Raw genomic sequence first — 16308 nt, 5'->3', positions numbered from 1 at the left:
CTCCACCGCCACTCTGCAGTGCTGTGCCATTTTGTTAAGCCCCATCACAACAGTTATTTTGCCCCATTGAGACAAGTTGTCTTGGCCAATTCCAGCTCCACCGGAAACCACTTCTTCCATGGGAGATTTACAAATGAAACTCGTGTTAAAGAGCTCCGAGGCCTCTCCCTCTCCCGGTCTGTCTCACTCACCCTGTATCAATCACCTTGCCTGGGGCAGTGTGTATCTGTGTAGTAAAGTCAGTGACCACTTCCAGTCCCCCCATTCAGGCAAGACAGAACGGGCATGGTTTGCTTTACACACCGCTGTTAGAGCCTGGCTCCTTATAAAATAATAAAGTCCCAGAGGGAATACGATTTCTATGACATTTATCTAAACTGCCTCATACATTTCAGTTTTTGACCCCACTGTTCCGTCACACAGCGCGGTCCTGGTGCTAAAGGAGACGGAGGGTATTCAGGATTTCTATTGCTTTGGATTTATCTTTTGCCTTAAGAAACGTTTTGCTGCAGTTGCGAATGAGTACATATTTTTTAACATGCAGAAATAGCAGTACTGTCTGACAACCACGGGGCTGGAAGCCTAAGGGTTCAAAGACGCCTCCCAGGGGCTACGGTTTCCTATCCCGCCCCATTACCCAGTGTGATCTTAATGGCCCAGGTCCGAGGCACTGACCTGCCTCACCAGTCGCTTGTGCACCATTTTCCACCACCGCCTGGCATGTTATTGATAACATGTTGGTAAATTATGTGTGACTTTCCTAAGAGTTGGTGTAGCTCATTTAATTCATATTAATTGATTTTTAGACTTCCCTTGATTAATTAAAGCAGGTTCATCTTGTACAGAAGGCAATAAATAATCATTAAAATGAGGGAGATGTGACTCCACAAATTAAAAAGTTAACTACTGCAGAAGTCAGAGAGGACAAAAGGGAAAGCTTGGGTGGTGGAGGCCTCTCCAGTGCGTCCTCCAAGGAGAAGTGTGTGTGTACGTCTGTGAGTGGATGGCTGTATTTACCGAGAATACAAATGACCATGACTTTGCCTCTCGGAAACAATGACTTTTAGGTCTTGCCTATCTGATGTGTTGTTAGATGGGCTCTCAAAAAAATAATGCATTTCTCACTCTGCACTTCAAAAAAAAATTGAAAACATTTATTTGCAATTTTTGAAAATTGTTTGAAAGGCAGAGAAAAAGAAAGCTTTCGTTTTCTGGTTCACTCCTGAAATGGCCTCAGATGGCCCAGGCTGAAGCCAGAAGCCAGGAGCCCGTCAGGATCTCCCACATTGGAGGAGGAGCTCGAGGACTTGGGCCATCTTCCAGTGCTTCCCGCGTGTGTTGGTGGGGAGCTGGGTCGGAAGCAGAGCCGCTCGAACCCGAGCGCCGATAGGGAAGTAGGAGCTGCTGGACCACAGTGCAAGCCTCTTCTCTCAGCAACCCCTCCCCCCAGTGGCATTGCAGGGTTGGTACTTTTCTTTGGCTAAAGTTTAGAGATCTGAATACTGAAAATTTTTCTGTTTTCTGCACATTTAACAGATAAAAATCAAGTTGTGAAGAGTCAGGCTTGTATCAGACATGACTTCTGGGTCTGGTATGTGGAACACATGAGAACCCTTTGTCCCACTTGGCAAGAAAATAGAACCTCTAATCCTGAGGATATTTCTGAAAGATTAGGTGGAATTTCCTAGGTCCTATGACAATTAGTTCTGGCTTTAGAAATAGGTATGTGTCTGACTTCATAAGGTTTTCTCCCGTGTTGAGGGGATTTCGTGGGAATGACGGTGTTTGTGTTTCCAGCCACAGCATATAGACTCTGTCAGCCTTTTCATGGCCCACGTCCACACCAGTGTCGATGAAATGAGTGCCAGGTACTACCAGAATGAGCAAAGACACAACTATACCACACCCAAGAGTTTTCTGGAACAAATATCACTTTTCAAGAACCTGTTGAAGAAGAAGCAGGAAGAGGTAGCCCAGAAGAAAGAGCACTTGGTCAATGGCATCCACAAACTACAAAGCACAGCATCCCAGGTACGACCGGCGGGAGAGTGCGGAGTCAAACCAGCCCTTTTGCTAGAAACGTGTGTTTCCCTTTTGTCAGCTGCCTGGTGTTGAAATACACAGTGTGAGGACACAAAGAATGTAATGTGACCGCTTGCCTGCCCCTTGAGGGCTTGGCCTATGATGCTCACTGGTGGTTCAGGAACTTCCTTCTCCTCTGGGCCTGAGTTGGAGTGGGCCAGGGTGGGGCTCTGGAAGAGGCCAGATCCAGCCAGTAGCCTTCTCTGGGCTCCTTGTCAGGATTTTTGTCTTCCTGGAATGAACCTCAGATCATTTCCGGTCTCGGTTCCTTGGTCTCCTTGGAGGGCCCCTTTTCCTGGCTGACGTCTGCAGGGTTTTAAGAGGCAGCAGGTGCCTGTGACTTGTGCACCTGCTCTGTCCCATGGATCCATTTGATATCCTGGGTAAGCAAGCTCAGGGTTGTCTTCTTCCTCAGTCCTAGGTCCTCTGCTACGTGGAAGGACTGTGGTTCCAAGGTGCAGGAGTATGTCAGAATAGGACATTCACCACATCGGGGCTGGTGCACTCGGAACCTCACATCCTGGTAACAGACCCAGCAACGTGGTGAAGTAGGAGTCACTGCTCTCCTTGCACGTGTGAGGCTTGAAGAGTTAAAAGCTGGAGAGCCAGTGAGTCTGGGCTTCGAACCAGGCCTTGTGTTCTCGGATGCCCCTGTATTGGCTGTGGAACCATGCTGCCGACCCAGGACTGGTCAAAGAGCTCAGCCTTCCCCATGAGCCGGGAGAGCCCTAGAATTGGGATAGAAATAGTACTTCACAGCAACAGTCATCTTAAGGCCAAAAGTGCTGGTTGGCTTCTCCAAGTTGTGTCATGAGGTCATAACCTACAGGCTCTTCCCGGGATTGGAAGAGCATTTTTCCTTACTGGCCTTACTCATCCTGCCTACATAATCCTCGTTGTATTCTTTATTTGCCTTGCCTCTCTCTTTTCCCCTTACCTTTCTCTCTTGTCACAGTTCATGAAACCAAAACCTCTTTCCTCAATAAAGGTTATTCTAGGAGCCCTGCTAAGCACATGATGGAGTAACCCTGTGTCCTAGACATTCTGGTGCCGTCATTCGCGTTCTGTGGACTTTGCCCCAGGAATGAGGGTGCAGTCACCTAGCTTCAGCGCCATGAGGGCAGTGCCATGGCTAAGCAGCACAGTGCCTCTGCCCTACCTGCAAATGTCTTCCCAAACAGCAGAGTCAGTGGAGTCATACCCTGGATCACTCCTGGAGCTGTAGTGTCTCAGCTATAATGTTAGGTTAATATTTTTCTCTGTGTCACGGATCCACAAAATAGAGACATGGGGAGAGAAAAAGAAAGGAGAGTCAATTTTCTGTCTGCCAAGCATGGGTTGGCTTCGGGTTGCATTAATCCCTCGTGGCTGGAGCAGACAGGGTCTGTATGGAGATGTGTGAAGATTGAACGGTGGCAGGTGGGGGCTTTGCACTGGGGATTTGCACTTGGGAAGCTATTTCTATCAGAGGAGTGGTTGGAATAGTTAATGGTGACTTGATCAGTTAAAGAATACTTACTAAAGAAAAGAAGGGTGGTGTTTCATGTGGAGAGTTGGAGAGCCGTCTCGTGGAAGACAAGGTGCCTGAGCAATTCCAGAGAGCTGCCTGGCCGCGCGTCTACACCGGAGCAGTGTTCATTCGTTGCGATGAAGCTCTACACCGTTTTTATGGCCACATAACCTTTCTCCGGATGTGACCTTGGATCTTTGCAAAGAGACCTGGTGACCTGTCTTCCCGAGTGAAGCCTGGTTGGCAGAGCCTGAGTCATGTCAAATTTTCAGAGCTAACAATTCCTTTAGAAGCTGAAATTAGGACGTGAGCTGACCTCATTTCCTCCCGGCGTCTTGGAGGAGTCTTCTGTAGACAGCCTAGTGTGAGACTAGTTCCACACGGCTAAAATGTCACCATGCTATATTACCCTGAGTTGGTGGAGAAGCTTAAAAAAAAGGTCTTGGTTTAGCCTGTGATAGCAGAAGTAGCAGTCATAGTTGTAATTGTGCTTCCTAGTTCGAGTGTAAATGAACTGGTAGTGGGTGAGGAGTACACAGATACCGTGGCAGGATGTTGTTACCCAAGACAAAATCACTGAAGTGCAATTCAGCAGTCAAGTCCAGAGAGATGGTTTTGCATGTTCTCACTCTAATTTTTAAAGATAGCATTATATATAATTCCAGAAAATAAGTGGAGAGCTAATTATGTTTTTCATACATTTCTGAAAATCAAGGCATAGTTTCCTCCCTGGAACTTCACTTCTGTTTAAATGACAAGATCCCCCCAAAACAGCCTTCTGAACCCGATGAGATCCCATGTAAGGACTAGGCAGTCATTGTTTCCATTGATGGATGCCTCAGAGTCCCACAAGAGCTCCATAGGGATGTTTAGGAGTGGGCCAGAAGGAGGACCACTCACCCAGAAACCCGTTGGGTTCTCAACCACAAGGCGCAGATACCATGCAAAGCCCATGTGGTTTGCCCTTCTGAGTCAAGTTGAACGTTGGGCGGTCATCAGCTAAATGTCAGGTGAGGTTAAATGATCAAGAACACCATGTTTTAGGGAAAGCAGCAAGCCCTCTGTGCATTCCAGGTGCATAGTTGCTCTGCGGATCGGCCAGGAGAATTCGGGGCTCGCACTTGTCTGACGTCTCCTGTGACTTTCTGTCAAGGAGGAAAATCACAGTTCTTCCCAGTTTGTCACCAACCGTGGGCTTCCTGGCACCTCTACTGCCTTGAACCCGGAGCTTCCCAGGAGCAGATAACAAGGGGGACCTGGACTGGCAGGTGCTTAGATGGAGGCCCCTCTGAGATTTTCATGGTAAAGGTACACTTCTGATTAGTTTTGATGTGGGTTCATTCCGCATCCCATTAGACCGTTGTTTGTTTTTGATGTGAAAAAGAAAGGGGGCAGCATGTTTGCAAATGGGTACACACGGATGGAAGATCCAAGTTGCCAGGAACCCTGCTATGTCTGCTTTTTGGTGTGATCATGTGACTGAGATGTCCAGCCTTTTCCTGCAGGTGGAAGATCTGAAAGGCCGACTCGCGTCTCAGGAAGCTGAGCTGCAGCTGCGAAACCGCGACGCCGGGGCTCTGATGGCCAAGATCGGGCTGCAGACGGAGAAAGTGAGCCGAGAAAAGGCCATGGCCGACGCCGAGGAGCAAAAGGTCAGGCTAATTCCACATTCAGAGCACTGAGCTATATTTAGCACAAACTAAACCTTTGTAGGTGAACAATCTTGAACAACTTCCTCTCCGGGGAGCATAAAGTCTAAAGAATTATTATAGTTACGCATGTAACAGCATTTCACACCGTGATTACCACTTGACCTTTCTTTACATTATGCATTTTCCCAACCTTTTAGCTCTTTTAATGATATGAAAGAACAATAAATACTGAGTTCATTCAAGCATATAATGGATGTGGATCTTGTACATCAGGCCTATTTGTAATACAGTAAAGGTCAGGAAGTCAGCACAGAGGTTTCTAAAGGTTTTCAGTTTTGAGGCAAATGGAACAACTCAATTGTTAACCAAGCCCATTCCGCCACTTTGCGAGATGGTTTTCAGACTTTGCATTTTAATAATATGACTGGAGTTGATGATTAAGTCCCGAGCTAAATTTGTTCGTTTGGAGTCCACTGAGGCTCTGGCACCTCTGCATTAGGTTTTATTGTTAGAAACGATTACTTTTAACATTGTACGGATTCTTGCTTTCTTTGTGATCAAATTCCCAACAATTCTGAAATACAACATTTTTTTTAAACCAGTAGTTAGCTGAAAAATGGAAGATTTTTCTCTGAATGTGTCCTATTTCACCAAAAAAAAAAAAAAATAACCTAGGAACCAGAAAAATAAATATTTATTTTAAAATGAAGGAAATATACATATGTGAAGTCAAAAATTTTTTATTTGAGGCCGAATATGATAAGCAGGAATTAGTCGCTAAAAAAAAAAAAAAAACAAATATAAATTGCTCGTTTTCTCATAGCCACTGAACCAGGGGCTTTGCATTTGGGAGATCAGAAAATACTTGAATTTTCTCCATGTTCTTGCTAGTTATTTATATATATTTAGTTGCTTTTCTTTTTTTCTAATATGCACTGAGCATGTTTGTCTCTGTCTTGCACAATTAGAGAATTTAAAAGCATATGCAAAGTAAAAACTCTCTAAGCAAGTTGAGGGTAAGGCAGTTTGGGCATAGTCAACGGACCTGCAGTTCCTAATTCTGTTCATTAATGTTTCCATCGAGCTTCAGATATGTGGAGAATCCTTAAAAGTATATAATTAGATTAAGCAATTAGGCATCACTCACGGTGTGATTATTACAGACTGATTCCACTCAGGAGATTTTTTTCAGGAATTACACAAATGTGTGATGGTCTAGTAATTATTGTGTCATAATCTGTCATCACAGAATACCTTTTGGAGATCTTAAAATACATCAGTTACTCTAGAGGTAGCTGCAAATTTTTGCCAGCGAGTTCCTAAGGCAGGAGGAGCTTCCTGGAGTAGGTGTTTATAAGGCAATTATGGTGTCGTGTGGCACGTCCACATCTCATGGTGAAATGCCTTCATTTGAGTCCCAGCTTTGCTACCTAGTCCAGCTCCCTGCTAACGCACAGGAAAAGGGGGCTCAAGTGCAGGGATTCCTGCCACCCACCATGGGAGACCCAAATTGAGTACCAGGCACCTAGTTCCTGCCTGGCCAGTCCCAGGTGTTGTGGAAGGCCATTTGGGAAGTAAACCTCTTTGTCTCTCAGTCCTTTTAATGTTTTTTTTAATTATTATTTTAAAAAAATCATTGTAAAGGGGAGAAAAGATTTTTAACAAATTAAAACTCATTTGATTTAGTAAAATTCTTCAGACATGAAAATGGTATGTTATTTTTTTCTAACCCACTTGAAGAAATCAAAATGTTGATAAACATTTCCATGCTACTCATGGAGCTTGATCATCGTAACAACTGCCCACTGAGCACCAGTGGTTCTGGCCAGGCACTGTTCTAGGCTCTTGGGAATATGAAAAGACTAGTAGGAGACAAGTGGCCTTTGGTAAGCAAGGTGTTTTCAGACAGCGTGAAGTGCTCTGATGAGAAGGAGGCAGAGCTGTGTGCTGGGGGAGAGAAATATTTTAAGTTGGGTAACTGAGAAAAAGGGCTGTATTTATTGAACTGCAGGGAGTCACAGAACCAACCAACATCCGAATGCATGGTGGAGGCTATTTCCTCTGTTAAGCAGTGTGCTAGGGGAGCAGTCAACAAAAGGGGTGAGGATGAGTCCTTTCTGATCTTCCAGAACTGGGATCTCCAGGTTGTGCGCATGAGCAAGGATGAGGAATTAGTGCCACTTGGCTCATAGAACCATTGCCACTGTTCTCAGGGCTCCATAGATGCTGGAGTTTGCAGACTGCCTTGCTGGCCTCTCATCATCGCATGTGAAGGAGGAGGCTGACATTGCTGCTTCGAATGTGCCAAAGAATCAAAGGCCATTGGAACACAGGCATTGCTGACACTGGCTTCCAGCGAGAGTGCCTCTAGTGTGGCTGTGAAGTTCCATTTTTCCAATATCTCTCTTGGACTTCTTAGCTCCAAATTTTAAAGTCCAAAGGGTGCTGTGATCATGTTCAGACTGCTTTCTCCTTGAGCGTAAACCTCATGAGTGTGCTGGGGCAGTTCTGATTGTCCCTATGAAGGTTCCACAGCTCGGTCTAATACAGCAAGTTGATGGATGGGTATGTCGAAGCAACATAGACTAGCAATTAAGGGCACCATATTTTGGGATGTCGCTCTCTGAGCCCCAACCAGTAAAAGTGCCTTCTAGAGTGAAATTCTAATACAATCTTCCAGAAGTTGGGCCGCTCCTTGGTTTGGAACAGCTGTCACTGTATGTGTGTGTGTGTTTCTCTTCTACACATGGTGGATCTGGGAGGCCCTTGGGAATATCTTAACAGTCTGGACACAGACTGGGAAACTTGAAGCCAGAATTTCAGCCTCAAGATTCTGGGGGGATATGCCCGGTTTGAGTTTTACAGAAGCCTCTTTCCTTGGCTTACCAACAGCCGCCTTTGGATGGACACGATTCTGCTCACAGCATGCATTTATTGGAACTTTATTCTCCCCTTGTGTTCACTACAAAGCTTGATAAATATCTGTGATATTGACTAGTGGAGGCTGTCACCTCCATTTCTGTGCTTTGACATATAGTCATCTTCCCTTAACCAAGAATCGCCCCCTCCTTTCAGTGGATTCCTGTGGCCATGGATAGTCCTGAACCCTAAAGGTGAACATACAGTGTCTAATGTATGTATGTATACACACTCAGTGTGAGGCCTAGTAAGATATTAACAATAATAACCAATAATACAATAGAACAACATGCTATTATAAAATTGCCAGCATCAACACGCTTGTGCTTGGGGGTCATAATTAAGAGAACTAAGGGCTTCTTGAACGTCAGTACTGTCTCATAGCGGCAGTTGATCTGAGCACCCACACAGCTATGATGTGCCTGTTGCGTGGGTACTTTACACATTGAAATCACTGGAGGGGGGAGTGAGTCATGGCCCAGGTGGCATGGAGCAGGACAGTGCAAAGCACCACCACGTTACTCATGGCAGCATACCATTCATAATGTATGACTTGCTTATTTTGTGTTTTCACAGTGTGGTTGGCAGTGGGTAACTGGAGCCGGGGACTACATTCCATGATTCCATGTAGGACTTGTGGCTCCTTCCTCTTCTACAGGAAGAGCCTGCCTGCTCCCAGGAGATACCAGGCAGAGGAAGTGGCATATGGCTGTGCCTCAAGTCCCTGGGATAGAATATTCACCGTGCTAGTATTGCTTGCCCTGAGGGTGACAGGTGCTTTGGAAGAGAAACAACCAGAATATTTAATGCATCTGTGTCTGTGGCTTTTTAACCTATCATGTTCAAGATTGCCTGATATATGAAAATGACCCAGAGGAATAATACTCTAGTCACAGGATATCTGCTGAAGTGTAGCAGCTTCCAGGCTTCCAGAACTAGCACTGCCAAGAAGCTGTCTTCAAGGTTTCTGCCAGTAATAAAAATCTGGGATTCCGAATCCCATTATAAATGATTTCACAATGATGCTATTATAAATGGTAATAAACATCATTTAGAGATCCACTATATCTTCAAGGAGAACAAATAAACCTAAAATCCTAACTTAGCTCCTGTCGCACGCGGCCTTGCATCTGGAAAAGTGCATGCTGAAAATGGAGCCAGCAGCCGCAGAACTGACACGGCCTCTTTCTGGCAGGCGTTGAGGGTGCTGCTGTCGAAACAGCTCTCTGTGAGCATGCAAAGTTTTTTTTTTATTTACATGGATGGTTGCCGTGCATAGATTAGCAGGAGACCATATATCTACCCTGAACTAATTATGCTTACAAAAGACGCAGCGAACAGCAAAAAGAATGGCTCATCCAGAGCGGGCAATTACTGCTAAGAAAGCAGTAGTAGACAGCATAATTTGTTGTGAGCAGTGTTTAATTCCATGGTATGGTTAAACCTGTTCATGCTAAACACATCAGAGAAAAACACATTTGTTCACATTTTGTATTCTACGATCTATATATCCTTAGGATCCACAACCCCCCCCCCCCAATGGTGACAAGATCCTGGTGCCTGGAGCCACAGCTATGAAAGTCATATTGCTATTGAGGACAAAAAATTCACTTCCCTGGCCATCTGAGTGTTATGAGTATCCTCAGAGGGGGCGGAGGACCAATCTCCACCACCTCCGCTTCTCTTGATGTGAACCACGTTTGACTTGTGTGACTTTCCTGTATCCCGTTTATACAGGCTTTTGTCAGGAGGAGGATGTAACCTTCCTGCTGGTCTGTAAAGAGGCACCATAGGACCCAGACAGTGCAGTAGGCATCACAGTCACCGGTACAGAACAGAGTTGGGCTCTTGCATCCATCTTGCTTTCCAGGTCCTTGGGGAAGGCAATAATTAGTCTTTATAAAAAGTCTATTCTGTAATTAAGTATATGACACATGACCCTGGGTAGACTCTTGTAACCAGTCGAACAAGAGAGCTGCTCATTTGTTCTGAAGGAATAGCCAATGTGGCTTCCAAGGCCAAGCTCACAAACATTAGCTGGAAACTTCTGCAGGAATATTTTGTGGATGTAGGTCTCTGGTCATTCTGGATGTTCACTTCTTCCTGTTGACTGAAAAAAAAAACAACTGCCAATCAGGGGAATCACTTACTCTTCCTTCGCTTAGTCATCGTGTTTCATCATTACTTAGTTTCGTGTCTTTCCTGGAACATTTTGATGTTTGAACCCACTGGAGTTGGGATGTATTAATGTATGTTTCATGGATTTATAAAAGTTTGTGTGCATGCTGTGCCTGGAGGGAATGCAAGTAGATCAGTGCGTTCTTGAGCAGTACATCTGAGTCAACCTGTATCTGAGAGTAGAGATGTCTAAGATGATCACGGGTTAATGTGGCCTTGTGTGCTTTTCTTCCTGTGTTAGGTGGCGACCATTCAGACAGAAGTGTCACAGAAGCAAAAAGAATGTGAGGCTGACTTACTGAAGGCTGAGCCTGCCCTGGTGGCTGCCACAGCGGCACTCGACACGCTCAACAGGGTAGAGATGGTCTCTTCTCTCACGGGTTTCCCCAAATATGGTTCATGTGGTAATAGGGTTGAAATACCTGAATTGAGTGTGTAGTCATGCAGCCAACAAGTTACTTAGGAAGAAAAGGCAGTGGATATATGGCCTAGCAGTTTAAGCTGCCACTTGGGACCCCGGAATTCCCTATTGGAGCACCACTTTAAGTCCCAATGACTCTGCTTCCAATCCAATCCCTACTAATAACTCTGAGAAAGCAGTGACTGCTGGCTCAAGGACTTGGATTCCTGCCACCTGTATAGGAGACCTGGATGGCATTCCTGGCTTTGGCCCCAGCCCAGCCCTGGTTTTTGCAGCCACTTGGGGAGTAAATCAGCAAAGCCTAATTGCTCTCTTTTCTCTCCCCTCTCTCCATCACTGTGCCTTTCAAATAAACACATGAATTTAAACAGGAAGTTCCATAGAAACAGTCAATCCGAAACAAACCTTTGAGGTTGTCATTACAGCTCAATGTCTGTCCCCCATCTGAGAGTCTGTCTAGCTGCGCCCCAACTGGCAGCCTACTTTTCAAGTACCCACAGCACCCCAGGATGCACCATCCTGCAAAAGGCAATTCAGTTGTTGACAACCAAACCTGATGTTGCAATCTGTTTGCTGCTTCAAGAACCAGGGGAGGGGTTCTTGATTTCCTCATGGAATATGAAAAGTGGCGGTGAAGAAAGACCCTCAAGAGAATGGTGGCAGCCGACAGATCCAGCCTTCCTCCCAGCTACAGCCCATAGAGCATCCTACTGTCCTGTCCTTATCACAACAGCATGGGGAGGAAACCGGAACTGATCAGCAACATTGTTTTCAGCGCCTGCAGCTCATCCTGTTCAGGTTCTTTCCAACCTCTGGGGAGAATTCCAGGCAAGCAGTAAACCTGAACTTTAAGAGATTCATTTTACAGGGTCAAGGACTGGGACCTTTCCTGCTCTTCAAAAAGTAAGACTTTTTTTTCCAAGATGTTTTGATTTGTCTATTGGACAGACAGACTGACAGAGGATGGGAGAAACCAAGAGGGAGGGATTGAGCTTCCCTCCACCGGGTCACTCCCCACATGGCTGCAGTGACTGGAGTTGGTCCAGGTCAAAGGCAGATCCTGGAATTCCATCCTGGTTTCACTACTGGGCACAGTGAGGCAAAAAAGTTGGGGAAAGCTCACGTGCTTGTGCCATGGCTGCCCTCCCAGCTGGTTAGCGTGGGGCTGGAACAGAAACAAGGCAGCCAGGACTTAAGTTGGTACTCTGATATGGAACACTGCAATTGCAAGCATCAGCTCAACCTGTGACACCACAGCACTGACATCTTGATTTTCTTTTTAGTGTGTTTGAAAAAGAAATGTTTTGAATGTGAGCAAGGAGTGATGATATGTCTACAAAACTGCACATTTTTTAAAGACTATAAAGGCACTATGATAGAAGATCATTCAGATATCTCACAGCCATTAAAATGATACTGTTGGACACTAGTTGACAATCTTAAAAAAAAAAATACTTATGATACACTAAGTCTAATAATAAAACACCTTAGGCCCGACATGGTAGCCTAGCAGCTAAAGTCCTTGCCTTGAACGCACCGGAATCCCATATGGGTGCCAGTTCTAATCCTGGCAACCCTGCTTCCCATCCAGCTCCCTGCTTGTAGCCTGGGAGGGAAGTTGAGGATGGCCCAAAGCTTTGACCCTGCACCTGCATGGGAGACCTGGAAGAGGCTCCTGGCTCCTGGCTTTGGTTCGGCTCAGCTCCAGCCTTTACAGTTACTTGGGGAGTGAATCATTGGACAGAAGATCTTCCTCTCTGTCTCTCCTGCTCTCTGTTTATCTGACTTTCCAATTAAAAAAAATAATCTTTAAAAATAATAAAGCAGGTTATAAAATAGGATGTATTGGATGATGCATCTTTTGGTAAGAACATTCATATGTACAGAAACTAATTGTTAAAAAGCAATTGGTTATCCCTGAGTAGTAAGATGCTTGCTTTTTTGTGTGTGTTTCTCTAAACTTGTAAATTTTTCTCTGGATATATTACTCTTTCCCCAGATAAAATAGTGTAGTATCATGTAAAACACGTAAGCAGGTGAATTTCTAAGCAGTAATGGAATCTGGGTTGGCCAGCTCTCTCGCGGCATCAGCACGTTTCTGCTCTTGGCTTTTGCTTTTACTTTTACTTTCACAACCTTCCCAATCTTCGCAATCACTTATTAAATACATGTACAGTTCCTGGTAAAAGGGTAGAATCAGGCTGCTGTTTGACAAGATTTTACACACAGAGTAAAGTATTAGCATGAGAAGTCGCGCTGAGTGCAGCTGCTACTTTGATCTTGCTTTTTAAAGCATGTGTCCGGGGTGGGCATTTGGCCTGACAGTTAAGATTCCCGCAGCCCACATCAGGGCACCTGGGTTCCAGTCCCAGCTCCAGCCCCTGACTCCAGCATCCTGCTTGTGAGGACTCTAGGAGGTATTAGGTAAGAACTCAACTAATAGGGTTCCTGCCATCCCCACGGGAAGCCTTGGGTGATTGTCTCCTGGCTTCTGCCTTTGCCCAACTGTGGCTATTGTATGCATTTGGGGAGTAAACCAGTACATGGAAGATCCTCTCTGTTATACTGTGTATACTTGGCAATATAAAAATATAATCCCATATATGTAGTAATATATTCCCATACATGCGGATATATGGGATTGTAAATATATATTCCCAGTCTCCCTCCCTTCCGTTCAAATAAGCAAGTAAGTTTTTCTTTGAAAGTGAGCAATTACAATAATTCGATCCTGTCTCATGAACCTGCATATCCTTCTCTTCGGTACTGATTTCTGTGCCCACCATGTGCCCTGAGACTTGTGGTTTCCCCGTGAATGCCCGTGGTTGGCTCGGTCAGATTCTAACAGGAAGGGGAGGAGGGGAAGGGGAGATGCCTTAGCCTACAAGCTGCCTCTAGCTGGGTGCAGCTGCAGCATCATGGCAAGCATTTCTTACACCTGTAAGGCAGAAACGCAAAGCTGGGAGACACTCAGTGAAAGATGTTTCTGGGATGGCCTGGTTCAGAATACCAACATATGACATAGTGAGGTGGAACCCATAGAACCTTACAACTTGGGTGGCTAGGAAATGTCCTGGCCTTCATGAGCGTAGCTCTGCAGGAGTGGAAAACCTGGTAGTTCAATGTCCTCAAAGGGCCAGAAAGGGTAGTGTTGTTTCCACAACATCAGACAAATGCCCAGCCAGGACTGACCCTCCTGAAACCCCCAAGGTAAAGTTTGTGGGTGGCACAGAAGTGTCCAGCTAAGAGAGACGGGGTCAGTGGAGCCACTGAGTATCGTCCCATGCTTCTCTGGATATCTGTGATCTTAATCATGTGTGTTCTTTTTCAGGTCAACCTCACCGAGCTGAAAGCTTTTCCCAATCCCCCAAACGCAGTTACCAATGTTACTGCAGCCGTGATGGTCCTCCTGGCACCACAGGGCAGAGTGCCCAAAGACCGAAGCTGGAAGGCAGCTAAAATCTTCATGGGAAAGGTATCAGGCAAGCCCATTTCAATAGCACATTTCTGAACCATGGTCATGCCCAGTTCTTAATATGTTCAAGTACAAAGAAATCATGTTCCTGGTCCTCCGTGTCTTCCTGCAGTACAAATGTCCTGTATACTCCCAGCTTTTGTCTGCCAAGTTGGAGGTTAGCTTAGGCTAGAGGCAAACCTAAGTCAAGGCCAACAGCAGGTGGCAGTGGCTAATTATTTGCAAAATTATGAAAGCAGTTAAGTGTAGGAGGGAGAAAATTACATGGATTTTCTTAGGCTGGAAAAATGTTACTAATGCCTAGGAAGGTAACGAGAAGGGGCTTTTTGGTGTGTGTTTTTCTGCCTTTCTTTTCTTCAAAATCTGAATGCCTCCTGTGCCGGCAGTGAATATTTTACCCTGGGATGGAAGAGGTTTTAAAAGTGTCCATTGCTAATTCTAACTTCACACTATAAAGACGGGAAAAGTCGAACAGTAGGATAAGTGCGGCTTGCCAATTTCGCCTTTGTCGTATGAGACCTAAAAGCTGATTTTAACTTTTGATCTTGGAATTTTCTCGGCAGCCAAAATGGGTCCATTGCAATCAGTCCCCTTTTGCTTTGCAGGTTGATGATTTCTTGCAAGCATTAATTAACTATGACAAAGAGCACATTCCAGAGAACTGTCTGAAGGTGGTCAATGAACAGTATTTGAAAGACCCGGAGTTCAATCCAAACTTGATTCGGACCAAATCGTTTGCAGCAGCAGGCCTGTGTGCCTGGGTCATCAACATTGTTAAATTCTATGAGGTATCAACTCTAATCGGATGGTTTTCAAGTGTCTTCTACCAAAAGCGATTGACATAATACATCTTTATCTCTATCAAAAACTACTTATATTGGAGAATTCCATACTTTTTAAAAAGAAGGGTAGCTAAAGTTAAGAATGCGTCATAAATGTGTCCAAGTAAATGCAGTTCTCTGGAGGAGGGAATTTGACATGTTAGAAACTTCTGAAGGTTAGAGTGATGACTCTTTAGATCCGAGAGCAGGGATGATTTGATGGGCTGGAGACATCCCTATATGAGTTACGTTAACATTAAAAATATTTCATTTGTGTCAACTTGAAACAAACATGAGCCCGAATTCACGGCTAATCATATGCATTCCTTGCTTTCAGGGCGAATATTTGTATCATCTGTACTTAGATGTGGTGAAATGAGGAAACGTCCTTCTCTTTGCTTTTGTATCATAATGACACATGCATTTTTGCTTGCATAGGTCTCATCCAAAGTTTGCACATTGGAACAAAGCCAACCTTATCTTTTCACTTGGTCATTTGTTTTGAAATATTTATTGTCTGCTGACCATGTCTCAGGCACTTTGCAGGGTATCGTATGTGCAAAGGGAAGAGTGTAGGACTCTGAGGGAATGCCCTACTGTTGCCTTGGAGGGTTGAATGTTGGATGCAAGGATGGAATTGCTAAGAAAAAGACCATCACAGTCAGCGACATTCTCTAACAACCTAATAAAGCCGTTTTATACCCTTCATCACTCACAGATAGAAGAGCCATTGGATTTTTTTTTCTGTCTGTCTCCAGTGGGATTCTTTATAGAACAAGAATGTAGACAAGCTGGCCATGACCTCTTTCTGTAGAATACCTGGACACTGTGTTCACAGAGCATATGAACTGAAGCTGTGTTGTAAAATCCGTACTAAAATGCAGGGGTTTTTTTCCTGTCTCTACCAGGAGAAAGAAAGCCATGCAGATCATCACACTGTCCCTTCACAGACCACATGCATATGGTGGACAGGCGCTCAGGAAAGAAAGCAGAAGTATAGAAGGATCCCCTTGTACATCCTTTCTGCACTCAGCGATTTTTCTCCACACTGTTTTTCTGCCTTAAAGACTAGTTCCAATCTTCATTATGGCCCTAGTTCTGCACACTGCTCTTTCTAGAAATAGGAGGATTCACTCCACATTGTATGATAAAACAATGTCAGTATCTTAGTAGTGTTTGCCTCTATAGCATATTATGCCAATACTTGCCCATTTAATGTCCTAATAAGCAAAGAGAATAGAGAGAATACA

General features: G+C 44.8%; 1 protein-coding gene across 1 annotated transcript in view; it reads left to right on the top strand.

The window, feature by feature from the left end:
• Positions 1–16308, top strand: part of DNAH11 (dynein axonemal heavy chain 11) — a 268709-nt gene that overhangs the window by 181814 nt on the left and 70587 nt on the right. The window contains exons 56-60 of the mRNA XM_058678278.1: positions 1798–2031; positions 5098–5244; positions 10583–10696; positions 14094–14237; positions 14843–15025. Coding sequence (XP_058534261.1) covers positions 1798–2031; positions 5098–5244; positions 10583–10696; positions 14094–14237; positions 14843–15025 — 822 coding nt within the window. The remainder of the gene's footprint in view (positions 1–1797; positions 2032–5097; positions 5245–10582; positions 10697–14093; positions 14238–14842; positions 15026–16308) is intronic.

The sequence above is a fragment of the Ochotona princeps genome, chromosome 20 (genome assembly GCF_030435755.1).
Source record: "Ochotona princeps isolate mOchPri1 chromosome 20, mOchPri1.hap1, whole genome shotgun sequence".
NCBI lineage: Eukaryota > Metazoa > Chordata > Mammalia > Lagomorpha > Ochotonidae > Ochotona > Ochotona princeps.
This window is presented reverse-complemented; position numbering and strand designations above follow the sequence as displayed.